Source organism: Trachemys scripta, chromosome 1 (assembly GCF_013100865.1).
Source record: "Trachemys scripta elegans isolate TJP31775 chromosome 1, CAS_Tse_1.0, whole genome shotgun sequence".
NCBI lineage: Eukaryota > Metazoa > Chordata > Testudines > Emydidae > Trachemys > Trachemys scripta.
In genome coordinates this window covers 86,106,122-86,128,832 of record NC_048298.1, presented here as the reverse complement: position 1 = coordinate 86,128,832, position 22,711 = coordinate 86,106,122, and the positions used below count along the sequence as shown (strand labels likewise).

At 45.8% G+C, this 22,711-nt stretch overlaps 1 protein-coding gene across 1 annotated transcript; it reads right to left on the bottom strand.

Moving 5' to 3' along the window:
* Positions 1–1,794: 1,794 nt before the first annotated feature.
* On the bottom strand, positions 1,795–22,068 carry EMP1 (epithelial membrane protein 1). Its single transcript, XM_034774603.1, has 5 exons — positions 21,891–22,068; positions 9,515–9,649; positions 6,022–6,127; positions 5,758–5,898; positions 1,795–3,518 (listed from the first exon to the last, which is right to left on the bottom strand). The coding sequence occupies exons 2-5, from the start codon at positions 9,590–9,592 to the stop codon at positions 3,358–3,360; spliced, it is 486 nt and encodes a 161-aa protein (XP_034630494.1). The 5' UTR covers positions 9,593–9,649; positions 21,891–22,068; the 3' UTR covers positions 1,795–3,357.
* Positions 22,069–22,711: the final 643 nt, after the last annotated feature.

Here is a 22,711-nt window from a genome sequence, read left to right as displayed (position 1 = left end):
GCTCCACTCCCGGAAGCAACCAGCATGTCCTTACAGCCTCTGGGGGTGGGGTAGGCAAAGGGACTCCATGCACTGCCCCTGCCTGCAGGCGCCATCCCCACAGCTCCCATTGGCCACAGTTCCCAGCCAATGGGAGCTGCAGAGTCAGCACTTGGGATGCGGGCAGCGCGGGGAGACCCCTGGCTGGTCCCCCCTCCAGGACCGCAGGGAGGTGGTGCCAGCAGCTTCTGGGAGCAGCATGGAGCCAGGACAGGTAGGGAGCCTGCCTTAGCACCACTGTGCTGCCAACCTAAAATCTCCCGGTTTGGCTTCAGTAGCCTCTGGGTGATAAAGCCTGATTCCAGGAGACTCCCAGAGAAACCAGGAGGGTTTGCAACCCTAGCATGGAATTAGCTCACAGCTAGGAGAACCTCCTGAGCTGGATTGGCAGGGCCTCCTCCCAGGCGTGCCTCAGGGGTGAGGCACCGCAAGGCTAATGGGGCTTCTCCAGGGGGCGAGAAAAACCCCTGTACATCTGGTCACAGTGCAAGTACTCCTTCCAGTTGGTTCCCATATCCCGTAGTGATGTTTCAGCCAGTTTATACTTGGGGAGTAGAATTCCCACACTATTAAAGCTGATTTCTCCTAGGTCCCCTCTATGAGTATGTACCACTCTAACTATGTGGCTTATTTAATTGGCAACACTTTCTACCAAGATGGCTATCCATGGGTTTGATCGTGCAAGCTAAGGAGCAAAGGATGCTTAGCACCTCAGAAGATCACATCCCAGGTTTGCTGAGGCCAGGAAATGCCATTGGTCCTTGAGTTCTGATTTCATGTTCTAGACCTGTCCGTGCATTAAATCATAGATGCAGAAGGTGGAAAAAAGCTTCTAGTCAGTCATCTTGTGCATCTCCCAAAATAAAGATATACACAGTAAATCTTGACAATGCTGATATTGGAACTGGGTCCTACTCATGCCTAGAGTGAGATTGAGGCATAGACACTATGGCAGCAGTGGCCAACCTGTGGCTCCGGAGTCACACGCGGCTCTTCAGAAGTTAATATGCGGCTCCTTGTATAGGCATCGACTCCAGGGCTGGATTTACAGGCGCCAACTTTCCAATATGCTGGGGGTGGGGGGGAGGGGTGCTCAGTGCTCAACCCCTGGCTCTGCCACAGGCCCTGCCAGCAGCTCCCCATCACCTCCCCCCACTCCACCCTTTCCCACCCCCTCCCCTGAGCCTGCCGTGCCTTCGCTCCTCCCCCTTCCCCTCCGAGCCTCCTGCACGCCATGAAACAGCTGATCGGGAGGGGCGGGAAGGGGAGGTGCTGATTGGTGGGGCTGCCAGTGGGCGGGAGGCACTGGGAGTGGGGTGGGGGAGGTGATGGGGAGCTGCTGACGTATTACTGTGGCTCTTTGGCAATGTCCATTGGTAAATTCTGGCTCCTTCTCAGGCTCAGGTTGGCCACCCCTGAACTATGAGCTCCTGCCTTGGGCCTGAGATTCTGGAGTCATGGGACTGAATCAGAATCTCAACTTTGGTACAACTAAGTTTCTAGTTCTCATGGTTATGAAGAAAGCTTGAAAATGGGAACCAAGCATAGCCAAGTGCAACAGCATTTGCCTGAGTTGCAGAGAACCTGACACAATAGCCTGGCTCACACCCAAAGGGAAATCCTCTCATCTGCACCAGCAACCATGTAGTAATAGTGCAGCATCATAGCAGAGTGAGCTTTGGTTTGGCAGGAAGAGCAAGACCTTCCATCACAGTCTCAAATACTTCTTTGTTAAAAAGGCAAAAATGTGTAAAATAAATGGAATTAAATTGTATTTTATATCCCTAAAGCTAGAAACATTTGTATCAAAATATTTACAATGACTGTATAGAAATAAACACTCTGTCAAAGAAACAGCAAAGTACAGTACTAGAATATGTCCACCGAATTAACAAAGTCTATATGGAAAGAGAATGTAACAGAGAAAGTGTGAGAGAAAATACTGTTCATGCTACCCCTGCACCCATCAATTTTTTGTTGCCACCTAACTTTAGTTTGTGGGCATAACCACAGTGAGTCCTGACCTCTTGCCACTAACAATCTCCACTTACTATTTAAGCTTTTCAAAGGGACAGAACTGTTTGGATTGCATACCCTGATGCAGGCAGTAACTCTATTCCTGCAATTATGACACGACAACGCTATTTTTTTCCATACAGCCTTTCGTGTGGGATTTTTCTTGTATAGGCATTAATTAAAAAGCCTCTCAGCACCCCTGGGAGGTAACAAATAGGTTAAGTGACAGAGTTGGGAACAGTATGCTGGATTCCTAACTCTCAGATTTTTCTGCTCTAACTACTAGGCCTTATTTCTTCTGCCATCAAATGTCTTTTTAGTTTGAGGTGACTGACAATGTCACTGTGGGGTTGGTGATTAATGCCCCATCCTGTGCTACAATGAGCAGAAAATATCTGTTACCTACAGGTAGTTATAAAAACCTAATTCAGTGTTTCAACAGTGAGCTCCCACGAGCCTAAGCCGGCTGCCTCAGCGGTCAGATTGGAAAGTCCCTTCAGTCCCATGGCTTATAGAGCACATGCATCACAAATCTGCCTGTTTATGGCTTCATAGGGACTTCCTGAGAGATACACAGCCAACTATAGTGGAGAAACACCTCCAGATGACTCTCTGGGGTGTGTACCACTGAGTTATAACTGCATCCTCCGTTACTAGGATCATTGCCTGCCTCCTTCCTTCCCTGGCTCCTCCCCTCCATTCTTATATGCTTCCCTCTCTCCCTCCACCTCTCTCCCCGATTTATTCATGGGAATTAGTCTCTTTCTTAAGTAGGAAACAGGATGGCAATGAATTTGCTGTTATGATATTTTTAAAAACTTGAATTTAGTCTACTTGAGCTGTTTCCAGATATAATGTCTTTAATCCTTCTAAAAATGTAACAAAAGGCCTGTCCCATTGTTCTCTGGGGCAAAAAGTCTTACCTCTCACTCCCACACCCACAATGCAGGCTAAAGAGAAATAGGGAGGAGAGAGGGGGGGAGTAAGATGCAGTGCTCATTTCCTTGAGGTGCCGCCGAGTCGGTGATGTGGAGTCTGGTGGTTCCTTAAGGCACAGCCTGACTTTGCGAGGAAGGAGAGCAGAATTCAGGGGACAAGGCAGTTCGTTTGTAACTTCAGGGCCCAAGGATCAAGGAGGTGCTGGCTGGACTGGAGGAGCTGTTTCTCTCTCTTTGGTGGATTCATTTGTGGTGAGTGTTTTTTGGTGTTATTGGCCAAACAGTTCTTCCAGCTGAATGATTCCTCATCCTCCCCATCCCCAATTTCTAACCCTCCCCCTGCCCCTTTTACTCCTGCCAGCCTTTATTTCTTTCTAAGGACAAGGTAGAGAATGCCAATGATGAAGCTGAAGCAAAAGCAGATCCAGGCCAATATGAAGGAGTAGCCATGGTGGTCTTTAGGCGCTGTGAAGTAGTGTGGGAATCGGGCTGTGTAGATGGAGACTGCAATCAAAATGAACAGCCCTGTAGGAGGAAGGGAGGGAAGAAAGAATTGGAAGATATTTGAAAACCTGAATCGTTGCAGGATATCTCAGGTGCTGCAGTGATATTGTGGCATGTGCCCTATGAAGCTGATGGCCCATTTACTGTTGTAGGGCTGCTCATGAGCATTGAGCACTGTATGCTAATTTTTTATCACAGGGTTTCTTGTGAGCACCAGGTCAGTACATCCTGGTTTGTTACTGGAAGGAGATAGGCCAAGGTTGCATACCGGAGCTACTCAGATTCCAGAGTTGTCGGGAATGGTACACAAATTTAGATTCTGGTGTGTTAGTCTCGACTTCCTTACGAGTGCTGAAGCTGTACACGCTAGTGTGCATTTGGGCAGATCACTTGCAGGTGGGGCTGCACACACGTGTTTGTTGTGTGCTCTTACATTAACACGGGGTTTGCTATTGTAGGGTTTTTCATGAGTACTGGGGCTACTGGCACAGGCATTTCATTTTTTATTTTTTTTAATTACAAAACCACATAAACATAATGCACACACTGAAAACAGATCGAGGGGGGGAAAGTGGATGACATTTTCGGGCTTGCCAATCTTGACAGTGATCCTTTATCTACTGACTGTTCTAGTCACTCTCAGGTGTAAAACCAATAACAAGTCAAACAACCTGCTTCCTCCAAACACATTTCCTTTCCCCATTCCTCCCCTCCAATAAGAACTTCCAATGGAAGACTGTGATCTGTATCAACCCTTGGACCCCAAGAGCAGCACTTATATTGGGAATCTATTCGTAACCAGTGGGGAGCTCCGGAGGATTAAAAGCTATTATATTTGACTTGTACTCTCCCTCTTTCATATAGTCAGAGTCTGATCCAAAGCCGATGAAGTCAGAATCTCCCATTACTTTAATGGGCTTTGGGTGAAATCACCTTCTGTTTATGATTCACACATGGTAGGTGTGGGCTGGTATGGATAACTGCCTGGAGCAATAAACCAAACTGTAATCTGATGTGGAGAATTAAATTGCCTCTGGATACATCTAACCTTTAGGTAAATGCCTGATGCCCTCCTTTTCAAAAAGGCAATAGTAATTAGGGATGGGTGGAGCAGGACAAGAGGATTTCTCCTCTCACTGCCTGATGGTGTCGACAGTTTGAAAACATTATTGGTGATCCCTGTTCTTTCTTGGAAAGACTCTGTTGTGTTCCAGACCATGCGTTGTGAATAACCAAAGCAGTGACTGCTTTCCTGAAACAGCCATTTTGAATTTTACATCAGAGCCACTGTGTGGTGGAGCAAGATGCTCTGGGAATGTTTGGTTTATGCTGTGGAGAACAACCCGTCCCAGGTGGAGTCAATGATAAAACCTTCAGACATTTTGATAGGGCCCATTGAATCCAGAGGGAGGGATACCAAAGCAGTTTACAGACAATGGACAAAACCATTCCAGCAGGTATACACTTGCATCTTCCATTCATTCCAATGGAATTCCACTGGTGCAGCAATGGGGATGGTTGCACTAATTGTGTGTGTGTGTGTAAGAGCTAGATTGAAAATGGTAAGTATTTCCAAAAGAAATTTAATCATTTTGATTTTTTTTTTTTCAAAAATATTAATGGAAATTTTCTCGCTTTTTTTTTAAATGAAAAACAAAAAATGTTTTGGTTCCTGCACTCATCCCTCACCCCCCAAAATCAGTTTTTTGAAAACTGAATTTTTTTTTACTAAAAACATTTTGATTTTCAGTTTTTCAGCATAAAACTGGAAAACTTCAAATGAAAATATTCAACAAAAAATTCCTTATAGGAAACAGCCATTTTTTGTTGAAAAAGTTTTGATGGACACTTTTCAACCAGCTCTATAAGCATGGGCCAACTTTGGGGAAGGTGTGGGGGTGGTCATCCCCCCCCCCCCAAAAAAAAACCCTGTATATATTGATAGTGGGGAGGCGAAATGTAAAGGTTCAGATGACCTCAAACAGCTTGAGTCATGGCCAACCCCGGGCCAGCCTCCCCCTTACCCTCAGTCTCCCCTTCTGGAAAGCAGCACCTCCTCCCTGCAGGGCCCAGCTATTGCTCCGGCCTCTCCCCACGGGCTGCAGCTCACAGCTCGCATGGCCTCCAAGGTTACTTGACTGGTGGTTCCACCAGCTGCCACGTAGGGGAGGGGGAGGGAAAGGGGTGTATGTGTTACATGCGTGCACACACACACATGTTTAATCCTTTTAGCAACCTGATGCAGAAAGACTGGACTTACAGCAAATCAGCATGATGGCTCCAGTGATATAGAAGCGTTTCCCTTTCTCCATGGTGAAGAGCTGCACCACGAACATGACCAATGAGACGAAGGAGAAGATGATAGCCAGGATCATGAAGGCTTGCACTGCCTTGAGGGAAGCTGGCAATACAGAGGCGGGAGGGGAGAGAGAGAGTGTATGTTAAGATACTATCAGTATCACAATGTACTGTAGGCCTTCAAACTATACAGGTCGTATCAAGACCTAAAGAAAATGTCTCTTACGCATATCCCCTTCAGCGAATGCAATCTGATGACATTTCCCAGCATCGCAGTTTAGCCAGAGTCCTGTTGAGTTTGTTCCCTGGGCAGAGGTACCTGCCATCCAGACCTGAAATGGAACAAAACAGTCGTGTCAATGCTGTTGCTCTTGACCATTCTGACAATGATTACTCCAGCCTATCACCTGATCTGGCCCTAAGAGGGACAATGACTGCTGGAAGCTTGTGTAGAGACAAAACCTTCCTGGTGTGCATGGAACTCATGAAGAGCTAAAGTTGTCTGGGATAAGAGATTTGAAAGACTTGAGATGTTTAGTCTAGATAGAAGAAGAGTCGGTGAGGGGGGGCGGGGGGGAGGAACTCAATTACAAAAATATAGTGAAAATTGCTCTTAGGTTCCTTTTTGTCCTGCCCTGTAATGTGACAATAAGGGGCCACTCAATTACATTAAAGGGCAGTACACTTAGAACAAATAGAAAATTGAAATACTTAACCGGTGGAACTCGCAGTCACACGAGATCACTGGGTGAATATTGGATGAATTTGAAAAGGACTAGATAATTGCATAGACATTGGTCAGTATTTTTAGCTAAGGCAGCTAAGATAAGAGTAAAACACATATGCTTTGGGGGTACAAAAAGATTGTCGGCAGAGGACAAACAAGGACTCTTTTTACCCCTTTTGTGCACAGCCTTTTCTAGTTGGTCATCTGCACTGTGGGTGTTTAGATATGCTGCTGCTGTGTTGGCTTTGACGGCATTTGGGAGCAGTTTCAGTGTCCTGCAAATGGGGCGTGCACACAATGGAGGTGTCCTACGTGAATCAGAATGGGTGGACACGCCTCGACTGAAGGTGGCAATTGGCTGGAAGCCTTGATGTGGCAGGAATGTCACAGTAAAGCTGAAGCTTTGAGTTTGTCATTGTTATGGTGGCCTCCTTTGGGGGGCTCTAGACTCTGAATACATGTTTGCACAATTTTTAAATGTGTGCAATATCCTCTCATTAGAGATTCTAGCCCCTTTTTTGGCTGTAGTTCTTTGTGTCAAAAATCTAGTAGGCGGGGCGGTCTATTCCCGTCTACGTCTGCTGTGTCAGACTTCTCTAGACCACCAGAGTGCAGGATAAACTGAGAGGTCACTGGGGTTTCTTGAGCATTTTAGCTCTGTTTCCTCCCTCTTGTTGTGGGGTTTCAAGGCAGCCGCTTAAATATGATTTGGAGGCTGTTGAATAATTTTCAGACAGAGGCTGCCACGAGGGGGCAGCATAAACTAAGGCACAGGAATAGCTCTGTGTTACACATAAATGAGCGCGTTGCTGCCTGTGCAGGTGAAGTCTCTGAAAGACAGGAGAGTTCTTCGTGTGTATTTGGCTATGAAGTTTAAAATGGAGCTGGACTGGCTGCTATAAAAATGGTGGCCTGCCCCTTTGCCTCCCTTCTGCTGCAAAGAGGACTGGGGAGGAGGGGGTCATTCTGTAGTGGAGTATACAAGCAAGACCATTTGTCTAAAATAGCATCCATCTTTATAAGTTCTTTGAGGCAGGGACTGTCATTTTACTATATGTCTGTACAGTGCCTAGCGCAGCAAGGCCCCAACCTAGCTGAGGCTTCTAGGTGCTAACGCTATATAAATAACAATCTGCAGTGGAACTGGATAGGATACAATTCCTAAGGGAGGGGGGCATATGCTTCCTTCAGGGTCTAAGCTCTTTAGCTGGCGGTATCAGGAAGAAATTTCCGCGTGTGGCACAAGATTGCGCACTTGAGTTCCAATATGGAGTTTGTGCTTTCTTTTGAACAATGAAGGAACAATTATTGGAGACAGTATACCCGACAAGATGGAGCACTAGGCTTTCCCAGTAGGTTGCTTGGCTAGATGAAGAATTGGTTTCCGCTGGTATGGCAGGATATGGGACATAATTCACCACTGGTCTACACTGATGTGACAGCATTTGTTCCTTAACAAGCCTTTTATCTTCATTCTGATAAGAATTCTTGGTTTTCCTTTTTGACTTGGTGAGCAAGAGCATGTTGGGAATAAATACTTAGCAGCATCTTGACACCAAGTGGGATTTTTATCAGCTCTTTCCAGCTCAAGAAACTCTCCCCTGCAAATCTTTTGGTATTCACACTGCTGTGAGTTATTTGGCCATTGGCCCAACAATTTACAGTCATGAGTCCCCAGCAACACTTGGCCTTTTTGTGTTGTATGTATGTGCTCTTGGATCACATGCTCTGTGGAATCTGGGGAATTTTCAGTGTATGAACCTTCCGCAGCCAACTCCTCCTAGCCTGGTAGAAGATGAATTGCATGTGTTATATAACAAATCTTTTCTCCTAGGTTTGCAATAATCTCTTAATTTTGACCTATGATTTTAATGTCACAAGAGATCAATGATCTGTGTGCATGTGAGAAAACATGCCCTCTGTGATATTCACACAACCCCGCTGACTTCAGTGACATTGCATGAAGGTATCTGAGGGCAGAATTTGACCAACTTACTATACTATACTATTCCTTGAACGTGGGTGGCACTAATGAGTCCGGAAGAATCTAAAACTGGTTCAGCCAATCAGATAACATATTATCCAAACGCTCTTTGTTTTTTCTTTTAAATGAGATGCCATCTTGTGTCATGGAATGAGCAATGAACTGGACTAGTCCATTTTCTCCATGTGGGGTGGGAGCTTATTGGGTGTTGCAATTTTATAGTATGTTGATAGATCTGCTGCATATTTCAGCTACTACAAAGTGCTTTTGGTTTGGACAGGGACCAGTCCTTATATGTGTTGTGTGTAGTATTTTATCATATAGATGATAATGAACCTACCAATAACTGTTAGTTTTGCCCAAACAGCTCATGAGAACACTTTTTAGTTCCAGAAACAGACAAGCATCCACCGTATAATTATACAAGAGACTGTCTGGCAGATGGGCTGATAAATTTCAGCTCAAAACTATCCTCCATTAATCTCACTTGCTCAACTAGTTCTTGAATGGGGCGTGTACGGGTGGTTCCTACTATAAAGTTATGGGAGTGGAAACATCACCTTGAGGCTGCCTCTGTCTGTTTGAGTTCAGGATTAGGAACTTTTCTGTTCTCAGGGTGGCATTTAAATTAAAGTGGCTTGATTTTTTTCAGAGATCCATTTATTTCAAGGGAGTTACCGCTCATAAAATTGGAGTAACAGAGCAGTGAATCAGGCTCCTTATGTTTTCTGAACAGCTCCTTTGCACATTATTATTTACTGAAAGAGGGTGCCCTACTCCCTAACTCTATAGACTGGCAACCCTACAGCGGAACCTTTCAATGGGATGTGGGGTTATAACCATGGAAGGGTTGAGCATTCAACATCTGCTGCCTGTCTTGTTCAGAGAGACAAAGTGGGTGAGGTAATAGCCTCAGTTTCCGTTAGTGAGAGAAACAAGCTTTCGAGCTTACACAGAGACTGACGTGGCTACAACAACACCGACTTGTTCAGAAGCAGAATTACTTACGTTGGCAATGGTGGATACAAACAGCATGACCACGGTGGCAATGTGGACCACAAAAATACCAGCCAATAGCACCAACATCTTGGCTTCTTAGTCTGTGTGTGTGTGGTGGGGGGAAGGTCTCAAATGCAGATGATTCTGAGGGAAAAAAGTATCAGAGAAGAAAATAAAGGTGGGTGCTGTTACAATAAACCAGTATTTACATGCAAGAAAGTAACCAGGTTTGTTCTAAACCCACTCCAGAAACATTGGCTTAGCGCTGAAAAAATATCTTAAAATACTAGTAACCCCCCCTCTCCCCCAACTCCCCAGCAAATCACTCAGAGTAGTTAGAGAGGAGCTGTAGCCACTGTAGCCAGTCTTCCAGGAAATGCATAGCAGGGTTTTGAAGATACTGTGGGTAGATTTTAAAAATAGGCCGACTATATGTCTGACCATTAATAAGGTTAGGTGCTGTGCAGGGTAAAGTGATATACTCGAGTCCCACATGCCAGGAAATTGAGCTACTTGCCCACTGGGGCCATGGACGTCAGGAAGGATTTCCTTTTCCTCATCCCCCCACCCGACAATACAGTGTTATCCAGTTGGTCTGGTGTATCATGAGTCGGTTGGGGTGGAGATTTGTCTTTCTCTGACACATCAGGTATTGGGCGCTGTTGGAGTGGACTACAGGACTATGCAGGCTGGTGGTCTGATCCGTTTTGTTAAGAGAGAATACCAGCATAGATGAACCACTGGGCTGTTCTAGAGGGGGAGAAAATAGACTACTGTACTTAGTGGCTCTATGGTCGGATCTAGTATGGTGGAAGATGGGATAACTGGAGTCATTGCGGGGCGTGAGTACCCGGCCCAGGCCGGGGAAGCTAATAATCCAACCAGCGGACCAAATTCAATGATGAATCCTGGTCACGTGCTATCTGAGGCACGTTACACATACGCTAAGAAGAAGAACTGGAATCAATGCTTTGCTCAGATCCTTTATTCCTAAAATGGAAATTGTTGCAGTTTCCATAAAAAAATCCCAAGTCTGTAGTGAGAGCTACTCTTGATTTCCTTTTAAATTCAAGGAAATCTGCTTAATATATTACTGCATTAAGACACCCTACACATGTAATGTATCTGATTCCTTTGCATTATTCCCCTACGTGCAGCAGGACTTCTTGTGGTGTTTCTTGTCACTGATGAATATTTGATTTCAAAAGAAGCAAGATTTTAGGGACTAGCATTGGCGGGGTCTGATGGTGTTATTTAACCAAGGCTACTGTTTTCTTTTCTGTAATGATGAACTCTAAGGAGCAGAGGCCTGATATTGAGAACAGATTCACTCCCCCTGCACAAAAGTGGCAAGTGGAAAGCATTAGGATTTCAAATCTCACCTACTGACAGGACTCTTATCAGTATTTTGTACTTAGAGTCACAGAAATTAGAGACAGCAAAGACTTGTTGGGTCCTTTAGTCTTATCTTCTCTGGCCAAGAGAAGACTGCTCCTGAAAATGTGTGTGTGTGTGGGGGTAAATAAAGGGGCTAAGTTAATTTCCTGCCCTCCCTCTCGTTGCTAGGTGAGAGCAGTGTTAAACACCTGCTTTATATTTGCAGTTATTCTGGGCCAGATGAGTCACGCAAGGAATCCAGCTGTAGCTTTCTGGATGAGGAGCAGTGACAATGCAATATAATACTGCAGTTACCATTTGTAATAACGTCTGTCATACAGAAAGGCTTTGTAGAGTCACCCAAATGGCATATGTTACTCATTTACTCCACCTTCCCCACTCCTTCCCTTTCACCTAATTGAAGCCTTGTGTGTGTCAGAGCTGCTTTTAAAGATTACTAGGTTGTATCATCACAGTCCAAATACTATTTTCCCACACCTCATGGGGCTGCCAAGCTTTCCCACTTGCTTACCATTTGTCCAAAACCGGCATTAGCTAATAACCCACAGGAATTCCCGGAATTACAGAAATTGGAGAAAGAAGTGACCTCTGTGCCATGCAGGATTGTTCTTCACTGTAAATATCTGTGCTTTGTCCTGTCCAGTTTGCAAGGACTCAACCAATGGGGCTTCCACCGCTTCTCTTGGGAAGTTCTTCCACGGCCTAACAGATCTGACTAGTAGAAAATTGGTCCTGATATTCTGTCTCTCTTTGCCATGGCTTGCTTTTATCCCTCGGATTACCCTAGAAAACTCCTTAGACTTCAGGATTTTCAGAGGTGGGGAGCACTCACACCTCTCACTGATGCTGTGCTGCTCAGCACTTCTGTAAACCAGGCTCTAAGTGGATTCCTCCAGCACCTTTAATAATCTGTCATATGAATGCCCTGTGCTTTGATTCTGAAACTACATTGATTAAAGAGAACATGGACTCAACAGTGCGGATAGGCTGTGAGAAATCATAGCTTCCCTGCTCCCTGAGATGAGGTCTCTGTGTACGGTCACCCAAACCACATTGGTCTTTCTTTACCACCATATCACATAGGAAGTTCATAACTAGAGGTCCTCACATTTTTTTCAATCTGAAAATATTTTGCATTGGAAAATGCCATTTTAATAAATTAAAGTATTTCGGGGGGGAAATGTTTTTTTAAATGTATAATTGTTAAAGGACATTTAAAAAAAATAGAAATTATTTTTAAAAATCCTCACCTGACCATGCTGACCAGAACATTCATTTTTAAATGTTTCTTTATTTACAAAAATAGAAAATAACTGAAATGTACCTTTCTGTTATAAAAATGTTCCACCCAAAAATTAAAAAAAAAAAAAACAACCAACCAAACCAAACCAATCCCCAAAAAACCACCACTAATAAAACAACCAAACATAAATTGATTTTGGAATTTTTGTTTTTTTGTTTGCTGTGAATTTTCTTTTTCTGATCTGTTCTACTCACATCTAGCTTGCTGCTCACGATTGGTCCTACTTAGGTCACTTTTGGCATTACTAATTCCCGTGGCCATTCTCACTATACATGCTACCTGACGTGAGCTCCTCAGGGGATGTCGATTCCTAGCTTTGAGTCTTTCTGAGTAAAAGCATGACCACCCGCTCCGTTCATTGTCCCTTTTGCCCATTGAATACACAGTAGATAATAATCCCATGTATGCTCAGGGATTAGGGGAGAGCAAAATAATAGGTCTTTTCCATTTCTGACTGGGCTACATCTGCTTTTCTTCTCATTAAGGCACAATAGAAAGTGCCTTGTTGTTCTGCAGGAGTGAGGCATGTGTTCTCATCAGCTGGGTGGGGTCACATTGCTAGAACAGCAGCACATGCCGGGTGCCTATCCTTTCTCCTCCTTTCCTCAATCTAGTTGCAGCTGGAATTGGAGTTTATCAGGTTTTTATTGGACTATGATTCAGTCCCAACCATCCTGGAGTTGCCAGTTTTTCCATTGGCTCACCCCAAAGAATTCAAACCTGCAATTACTTAACCCTGCAATTGCTCGGTGTAGCCTTCCTTTCCCGGGCTGCATCTCACAAGCCAGGGAGGTGTCATGTCCAGGAACGAGGACCCCGTGGAATGCTCAGTAAGCCCTGCGGCAGCCCCCTGCAGACAGTTATGATGGGAAATCAGTCCCTGGGCCAAGGTGAGTGGGTAGAACAGTTACTGAAAGATGCCAGACTTGAGGGGAGGAGAGGACATGAGCTCATATGCCTGGTATTCACCTTGGATGGCTTGAGATGGAAGAGAGACTTAGTACTGGTGATGGTAGCTTGAGATTCTCCCCCCTCTTCCCCCACTCCCCCTGAGATCATGGCTGAGAGAATGCTATCAATACACAGAAGTGCTAAAAATGAATAACAACAGCTTACATTCCTATAGCACTTGTCATCATGAAGGATCCTAAATTGCTTTTACAAACACTGCCCATACGGGGACCCCTTCACCAACTGCTGCAATGCAGCTTCTTCTGGGGAGGACACAGTGGTTGGTTCATAGCACAACTGCTACACTGCAGTTGACGGCAGGAAGACCACCATATCCGATTTCTTTACCAAAAAACCCCAAAAGTCATCTGCAGAGCGCATACACTTTTCAGGGGAAAAAATAATTTAGTTCAAACCCAACTTTCTGGCAAAATAGTTTGGATGGAAAATTTTCAGCCAGTGCTAGTTGCCACCTTAGAATTAGTGCAGACCAGCAGGACAGATAACAGAGCCGATGGCCCTAATCAGGGCCAGAATCATTTGGTAATGAAGACGAAGAGTATACAGCAGAAGAGAAAAATACTGGATGTGCCACCCTACAGCTGGTACAAACTTATTGCTCTGGCACCAGCAAATCACCAAGGCAATGCTACTTATGGTATCACCATAATGCATCACCTATCACAAATTCGTAGAACTATCCCACAGGCTTGCCTCTGGTAGATACAATATCTGAGCACCCCGGGGCCATCGCAGTTTTGTCAGACCCTGTGATGCGAGCCTGCTGTCTCACAATGGATGGACTCAATTGTCATGATACAAAGATGCAAAGATCATCCTGCCATTGTGGCATTATTATTTTTCCCACAGAACCAATACCAGAGAGTTGGTGGCCCTACAGATTACAAAGGCGAAACATAATTGATGGTCCATGTTTCCCTATGGTCTGCTTCTTGTTTCAGACCCGAGTGAGGCCAGAGGCCCTGTTGACACAGGGTTTATGTGTCATTATGTGCAGGTAGCATGGTACAAAGCCTTGAGAGTCTGCTCTTGATTCACCTGTCTGACGCAGTTTGCAAAGCAGGTGCCTTTTATAAAGATGTGGGTGATTTGGCAGCTCTCTCTGCGGAGAGATCTACTCTCTTGGGAGTCTGTGCGTGTGTACATGTGCTTTGGGAGTCTTTGGTTTAAGGGGTGTGATTAAAAGGCCTTACTAGGTGCACAGCTTGGCTTTACAATAACTAGCGGGGATATACCAACACCTCCAAGTTTTCTAATGGGTGTAAACATAAAGGAAAGAGAGGAATTGCACAGGGTGGCCCAACGGGCTATAACTGAGAATAATGGGCTGAAATTGAGCAAACAGAATGTTTTGGCTGGGGATCAGGAAACATTTTCTATTAGTGCGTGAGGTCTGTTATGCTGTGGAATAGTCTCACGAGGGAAGTGGTGGAAGACTCATTGCTTGAGTCACTTATAACTGGACTGGACAAAGCCCCAGAGAACGACTCTAGGGAACAGTCCTGCACTAGGAGGATTGGAAAAGATGATCTGACAGGGTTTTTCCTCTGTGATGTCTATGATTCATTTGAGAGTGGGTGAATCTCGCAGTACTAAAGGCAAGCGCTGAGAAATTGGCATTTTCTCAGGAAGAAAAGCCCTGGAGCGCCAACTCATGTGACAACCTCAACAGAAACACCGAAGCTGTCTTGGTAGGAGGGAGGGGAAGAGAGAGCTGCCTGAGGTCTAACAAGCTGCCAACAGCCACCGCTGGAGGAAAATACTGTAGGGAGAAAGGGAGGGGCTGAGTGCCTAAAAAGGGAAGCAGAGAGAGCAGGGAGGGGATAAGGGGAAACTAGAGTTAATGGGAGCCACAGAAATATTTCAGTGGCTTAGTGATTAGTAATAATAAGATGCTCCATGCTGGTACTTTGAGGCAGCTCGGGAACTGAGGGAGGGAGCATACGCACCTTGCCACGTTAAGAGTCTCAGGATTTCTATTCCTAAAACTGGTTAATTAAATGTGTAAAATGTTTGGGAGGGCCTGGAACGCACAGTGAAATAATGAAAAGGAACAGGGAGAGAAAAGAGCATGCATAGACGTGTCTGGTCGATGGGCTGGAGGCTGTGGGTATGCGTGTGTGATTTCTCTGTGTGTGTGTGTGTATGCATGTTTATTTCTGTGCATGTGTCTCTGTGAGTCTGCTTGTATTTGCATGTGTGTATATTTTCTCTGTGGGTATGTCTGTGAGCTTACCTGTGTTTGTTTTATTTTTGTGTGCACATATTTATCAGTTTGAGTGTAGCTGAGTTTGGCTGTGTGTGTGTGTGTGTGCGCGCGCGCGTGCGTGTGTGTGTTAGTGCACATATTATAGAAAATGGTTTACGATCAATGGCCTGTGATGGGATGTTAGATGGGATGGGATCTGAGTTACTACAGAGAATTCTTTCCTGGGTATCTAGCTGGTGAGTCTTGCCCACATGCTCAGGGTTCAGCTGATCGCCATATTTGGGGTCGGGAAGGAATTTTCCTCCAGGGCAGACTGGCAGAGGCCCTGTGGTTTTTTCGCCTTCCTCAGTAGCGTGGGGCACGGGTCACTTGCTGGAGGATTCTCTGCACCTTGAAGTCTTTAAACCATGATTTGAGGACTTCAATGGCTCAGGCATAGGTTAGGGGTTTGTTGCGGGAGTGGGTGGGTGAGATTCTGCAGCCTGCGTCGTGCAGGAGGTCAGACTAGACGATCATATTGGTCCCTTCTGACCTTAAAGTCTATGACTCTATCATGATCCCAATAAACTGTCCTTTAAAGTTATAATACAGTACGCTGCTATCAAAAGCCTGAAACTTTTGAAATCTGCCTGAACACTATTCTGGCTCCATGTAGCCTTTAACTGAAGGGGGATGGTTAACTAGGCACACTGCTGCTGTGCCTTTCCCTCCAGTTGTTGTTCCTCTTGAAAGAAAGAAAGAAAGAAAGAAAGAAAGAAAGAAAGAAAGAAAGAAAGAAAGAAAGAAAGAAAGAAAGAAAGAAAGAAAGAAAGAAAGAAAGAAAGAAAGAAAGAAAGAAAGAAAGAAAGAAAGAAAGAAAGAAAGAAAGAAAGAAAGAAAGAAAGAAAGAAAGAAAGAAAGAAAGAAAGAAAGAAAGAAAGAAAGAAAGAAAGAAAGAGCTGACGTAGTAGGGAATATATTTGTGAATATATTCTTTAGCTCTCTTTTTTTTTTATGTCATCCCATAATATGAGATTAAGGGGGACATGGTGAAATGAATGGCTATCTAGTTTAGAACAAATTAAAGTGCATTACTTCTTTAGGCAGAGTATATTAGCTCTTCACTGCTGCAAGAGGTCATAAATCCTATTTGACTGTAAGAGTGCTGGGAGTTACAAACAATAATAACATGCACGTTCTTTATCACCAGGGTAATTAGATCTCCTGTCACAGGGTGTAAACTGATTTCCACAAGGGTCAGGAAAGAATTCCTGACATCTGATGAGGGATGGCAAATGCTCTGCTCCTGGGTGTTTGGTGCAAAATCCTAGCAGTAAAATGGCTTACTTCAGCAATGCGTGTGATTTCCAAAGAGGGCGGCCACACCTTAGCAAACCCTTGCTCTGCTTGCGTTGTTTTATCCCTCACCCGTGAGTGTTCTGTGCTTCAGTCCCCTTGTCCTGATTGCTGGCTCGCCCTTCCACAAGGCGTAGTCTAGCCCTTAAGAGGGACACAGCTCAGACGTTACTCAGCAATGACAAGTGCTTGGACGTTGGACTCCAAAGTTTATAATGCCCAAGCAGACTTTGGCCTGAACGAGCAATGTGGGGAAGGAAAGGCACTTGCCTTGTGCACCCTCTAAGCAGAAGATGTGTCCACACAGCAGCAAAATAATCACCAGGATGGCCTCCCAGGAGCTATAACCGTGGCTTGAAAGGAAAACAAGGGGTGGACAGCTGGCAAATGGAAACCTCCCAATTGATTTGGCGGCAAAATGAAGCAACGTGTTTCAGCAAGCATGGCCCATTGATTTTGCGTGTAGCCCAGGAATGTCATGGTTCACGCCCTTCGACTGAGTTATTAGACTCTCACTGCAGGACTCTTACCTCCCCTGCTGCAGACACTGTGTTTCCTATTTGGTGGGTAAATCCTATACCCCAAATTTCAGCTTGACAAGCAGGATCCCTCCTTCAAGGTGGGATTGGGTTGGAGTGGGATGGGTGGGAAGTGGAGGAGATTGAATCCTCTACGCCTGGCCTTAAGGCCTTCTCTACCATGAAAATGAAACAAAAGAGAGCAGGCCACACTTGGCATTAATGGGAAAGCTGCTCCCAGAATGCCCTCTGCTCCACTGTGATGCTGCAACCTGTTCAAGAGGGGCTGGTGGATGAGGCTGCAGCTTTGGGGAGGATTTTTCAAGTGCATCATGGAGGTTAGCATTTTGCATGTTGGCTGCTATAGCCGCTGAGTTTGTGTCTTATGTTTCTAAAGCTCATGCTCCAGGGTTTCAGCCGGTCTCCAGCAGTGGTCAGGAAGGGATTTTCCTACCCCCCGCCCTCAGTGTATTCTGGGAGGATTTGGGATTTGGGTTTTTTTTTTTTTTTTTTTTTTTGCCTCCTTCCTCTCAAGCATCAGGGATGGCCCAGGCTGGAGATGGGACATTGGACAGGGTGGTCCAGGGCTCTGAGGTGGCACCAAGCATTCTTTCTCTCAGGCACTTGGTTGGTTGCTCACATGCTCAGGGTATAACTGATTGCCGCATGTAGGGCTGGGAAGGGATTTTTCGCCAAGTCAGATTGGCAGGTACCTGTGGCATTTTTCGCCTTCCTCTGCGGCATGTGGGTGTGGGTCACTTGGCAGGACTATCTGAGTAGATCTCACTTAATCATTTCAGGGGCCTTGGGGATTGATGCACCTGGGTCCCTCCTATTCCCTGCCTGTGGCATATAATAGTCTAGTCTCTTGTGGGCTGTAATATTTTGGTCTAATTTTGTTTGTTAGGTTTAGTGAGCAGGTGATATACAGTGGGGTCATGTTAAATCCAGTGCTCCCTTCTGGCCTTAAACATCATGACTCTATGAGGCACTTTTCAAAAAACCCTCTAAGATTTATAGAAATCCTGCCAGCAACTGCAGTCCCATCCAGCTGCTCCTTCAGAAGGTAGTCTCGGAGCAGCAAGCACTGTGAGAAAAGAGGTGTCCTGGAACGCTCTGTGCCCCGCAGGGAACTTCACATGAGCAGGCAGGGTGGTGATATGTTGGAAGAAGAAGCCCCCAAACCCATTCAGCACCCTCTTGTTTGTCTCTATGAGCACTTGGCTTGCAGGAAAGAGCTTTGAAAAATTAGGACTCCATCTTCAAATGTTGGGATGGGAAGTGAACCCCCCACTTGGGCAGGAGAAGACAAAGTATCTCAGCTCTTCATCCCTCCTTTTTGCCGGAGAACAGAAGCAAGAGGGAAAGTAGGAATGAAATTCTCTGAGCACTGACCTGCCCTTTCTTCTGCTACTGTTCAGATGGAAGGGGACACTAACATAAAAGCGAACGTGTCTACTGTTGAGAAAGTGTTAGTGCTGCCCAATCTTGCGGGAGGAGGTCCACCACGGGTATTTTAGTGCAAACACCCACTTGGATGCCCATTCTGGTTCCTCAGTGCATTGCACACCAGGTACAGTGCTCGGTGTGATGACAGCTTCTGCCCAACAGGCAGAGGGAATTTAGGGGAGTACTGGAAATCTGCCATTGTACAAGGGACGTCTGACATGTGGCCGCAAGCTGACATGCACCATGAAATCCTCTGGCAGAGGGAGGGGAGGCAGTGTTAGTGCAGAGATCATCTCCCTTCAATATGGGGAAATTCAGGAACACATATTGAGGAAGGTTCTGGCTGTCTGCCATGCCGTGCTGCCTGGGAGTCATGCAGCAGGCTTATGGACAAAGTTAAGGACACTTTTAGGTCTGAATTCCCCTATACTGGGTCAGTTTAGCCAAGTGAATGTCTACATGGCAGCTGGAGGCGGCTTCTCAGCATGAGTAGGCAGACACGCACTAGCTGTGCTCGAGCCAGCATGCTAAAAATAACCACGTTGCCATAGCGGCACAGGTGGCAGCTCGGGCTAACCCACTGAGTACAATCCTGCCGGACCCCCGCCTGGCTATCCCAAGCTACCGTTGTGGCCACACTGCTATTTTTACCACACTAGCTTGAGCAGAGCTCATCCGTCTACCTGTGCTGGGAAGCATCCTCCCAGCTGCTGTCCAGGCATACCCCCAAGATCCCTGCCTTGGGGCCTCTCTTGAAAAACCAAAGCAGCCAATCCGCAACATTTCATTTCCTGGCATTGGGTCTGTTTTCAAGCTCTCTAGACAGAGCCCATGCTCCATTGCAAGCCATCAGACGGCTACAGTACTTTATTGTCACGCCCTTGTATCGCTTAAGAATGGAACAAGTTGAAGGCCCCAAAGATGCACCCTGCGGGCCCTCTACAAGCAGAGAGGACCTTGCGTGCACAGCTCTCTCTACCCAAAGAGGGAGAGAGGTGGTGTCAGCGTCCCCTGTGGCACTGTGCCCCACTCCTCCAGAATCAGAGGATTCTTTGTGGGGCCCACAATCCCTGGCCCACTTCCCTCAGGTTTTTCCATGGGAGGGACTCAATCCCCCTCCTTATCAGTTTTGAAATTGGATGACCAAAAGGTACAGACTGCTCCCGAGTCAGACACACCTGATGTGCCGCTGTCATATAGAAACTGCACAAAATACCTGCAGGACAATCTAGGCTGAGGTGACTCCATCAGGATCGCCTGCATGAGTAAAACAAACAGGGTTTGTTCCTCCCTCACTTGAAATGGTCTCCTCTCAGAAGCACTGTTGTTCAAAGGGTGCACAGCCAGGCTGGCACTTAGAAGACCTAGGTTCTAGGCCTAGCTCTGCCTGTGACCAGGCGCAAGTAATAGCCCTTTTGTTTTCCTGCCTCTCTTGGTCTGTTTAGACTGCAAGCTCTTTGGGGTAGGCACTGGGTGTGTCTAGTACCTAGCACACAGGGACCCCAATGTTGGTTAAGGTTTCTAGGCATTACAGTAGTAGAAGTAATAATAATGACCTCAAGACACTACAGAATGCAGTGGCATTACTACACTATTTTGGAGCCATCACTCCAGCAGCATGTAATTGTATGTCTTCGAGCGGGGCTGCTCTGCATTGTCATGTTATAGGGAAATAATCTGTGTTTAAGCACAGGAAAAACCTCTTTGAGTCTCAGTACTTACCGGCCCCCACCTCCCAGGCATTTGTGCAAAGAGTTTGGGTGGAAGGAGGAGGGTAAGTCTGGCAGATTTGAAATCTTTTTTGGCAAACATCTCGGATTGCTGTGGGGGACGCCTAGTGGGCCAGTGGAGCTATCCCAGGGATGAACTTGGCCCCATCTCCTCAGGCACATCACGTCCCGTGCCCTTCGCTGTGTGTATTCAGAAAAAGGAACTCTCTCCTCATTACAGAGATGTTGAAATAGGGCACGCCTGAACAGAGCCAGTCTCACCAGTGCCTTCCAGCAAAAGGCCACTCAGTCATTATTTTCTTCCTCCAGACCTTCTCAAATGTATTTTTAGTATTAACAACACCAAATAACTGCTTTCACTACCAAAAGTGCCTTTCACCCAGAAGGATCGGTAAGAGCTCTATAGCCTCTCTCTGTCTTGGTCACTTCACCCACCACTGAAATGCAGCTGCCTCTTGGGTGGAAGGCAACAGCTGCAAAAGTGCACAGCAACAGGCTAAACTCCTACTATCTGCAGACAGACTGAGAATTAAATGGGAGCAGTGCTGATTTGAAATATATTTAGGGGAAATGAGAGAATTGCTGGGGAAAGGCGTTTAGTGTGGGAGGAGGGTTGAGTGAGAAATTTGCCAATTTCTGCAATGCTCTACTTCCCACCAATAGGCTCCCACCACTCCACTCATTTATCCCCTCCACTTTTTCCATGCAACTCTCCTATTGCTTTCAACGCTTCTCTCGTCTGCCTTACTCTTATTCTCATCACTCCCAACCCCTGGGATTTGGCTGCCAAGAAGGCGTAACATGCAATCATATTGTTCATATGTCTTTGGTTAGAACTTCTGGTCCGCTTCAGTCTCACTAGCTAGGATTCTGAGAAGGACCCTCCCAGCTCTGATTTGAGTTGTGCCAACCCTTTTGCCGTCAAAGACTTAAGTTTTAATTATTTTGTTAAATCGGTGACTTGCAAACCACTAATAAAATGGGAGAGCTTTGACACACACGCAAAAGCATGAGGGACATCTGGAAAAAAAAAAGGCCAGATTCTGATCTGAGTTGAGCTGGTGTAAATCTGAATCAGGACTGATTTCAGAGAGACCTGCGCCGAACTCCAAAGCTTGCAAATGTGTCATTGCAACAAAAAAATGTGTCAAGCATCTCCCTTACTCCACACTGCACAGACGGTTCTGCTGTGTCTCTCTCACAACCTCAAGGCAAGAATAGAGTTACCTTAGCAAGCAGCATGCAATTGCAGTCAGACTCTGTAGTGCCTTCTATTGGTGTCTCAGCCCTATGTGTGGCTGGATTTCAAAGCAAAATATAAAGGCATAAGTGTTTGCCATTAGTGAGTCGCACTCGGAGATATAGAGAACCATGGAAATGAGGGAAAAGGGAAAGACAGCTATTAGATCAAAGGAATGGGAGATACTGAATGGAGAAAGCAGTTGCAGAGGATTTTGTGAAGAGGTCTTACCCTGTAGTGGGGCTGGTTCTGGCACCTTTAGAAGAAGGAGCTTGCTTTGCCTTAGTCCTGTCTTCTTGATGTACAGAGCTGCAGTGGAGGGAGTGCCCTGCCTGCTGGAGTTATAAGTTTCCTCTGCTGCTGTGTCAGGATGTGCAATGGGGTGGTGTCTTTTCCCTGCGTTTTAAAGGAGTTTCTATTAATCAGTCTAGCTTTAAAGAAAAAAAAATTAATAAGCTACGCCCTGCTTCCTTGGCAGCAAGTCAAGAGTCACTGGGAGGAAACCAGCAACTCAAAGAAATCTCTTGTGGAGTTCTGTCTGACTCAGAGCACAGTACAGAGACCACAGCCTGGAAAAAGGAATGACATGAATCCAGATGAGTAATAGAAGGCATCCAAACAGCATCTGTTTACAAAAACGGACTTCTGGTTACCAGTTTTTTTTTTTAAATCTATAGTTACGAATGTGGTCAAAGATACAATGCACTCAAACAAACAAATAAATGTCCCTGCATAGGGCGTGGTGATGTCTGAGTGAGTCACTGAGCACCACACCTCTCTACCACCTTCAGGAAAAGGGGGACTTGCTGAAGGGAGCAGGGAAAGGGGATATTGATCATTCCTGCAGAATGGGACTGAGTGATCCCTTTGGAAATACACTATGGAGCCGAGATCCCCAACAGCAGTCCCTGAAGCAGTGGAGCCTGATGGGGATGGCTTGCCTCCTTGTGTCCAGGTGAGAGCAGGCTGGAAGGAGAGCTGAAATGAGGAGACAGTGTGAGGAACTGTTTTCAAAGGATAATACACTCATCACACTAGAGACATCCAAAAAT

Coding starts and splice junctions, on each gene's coding strand:
- EMP1 (XM_034774603.1), bottom strand. CDS start 9,592: ATGTTGGTGCTATTGGCTGGTATTTTTGTGGTCCACATTGCCACCGTG. Junction 5,899..6,021: donor ATTCGCTGAAGGGGATATGC/GTAAGAGACATT, acceptor CTGTATTGCCAG/CTTCCCTCAAGGCAGTGCAA. Junction 3,519..5,757: donor AGCCATCATGCTGATTTGCT/GTAAGTCCAGTC, acceptor TTCCTCCTACAG/GGCTGTTCATTTTGATTGCA.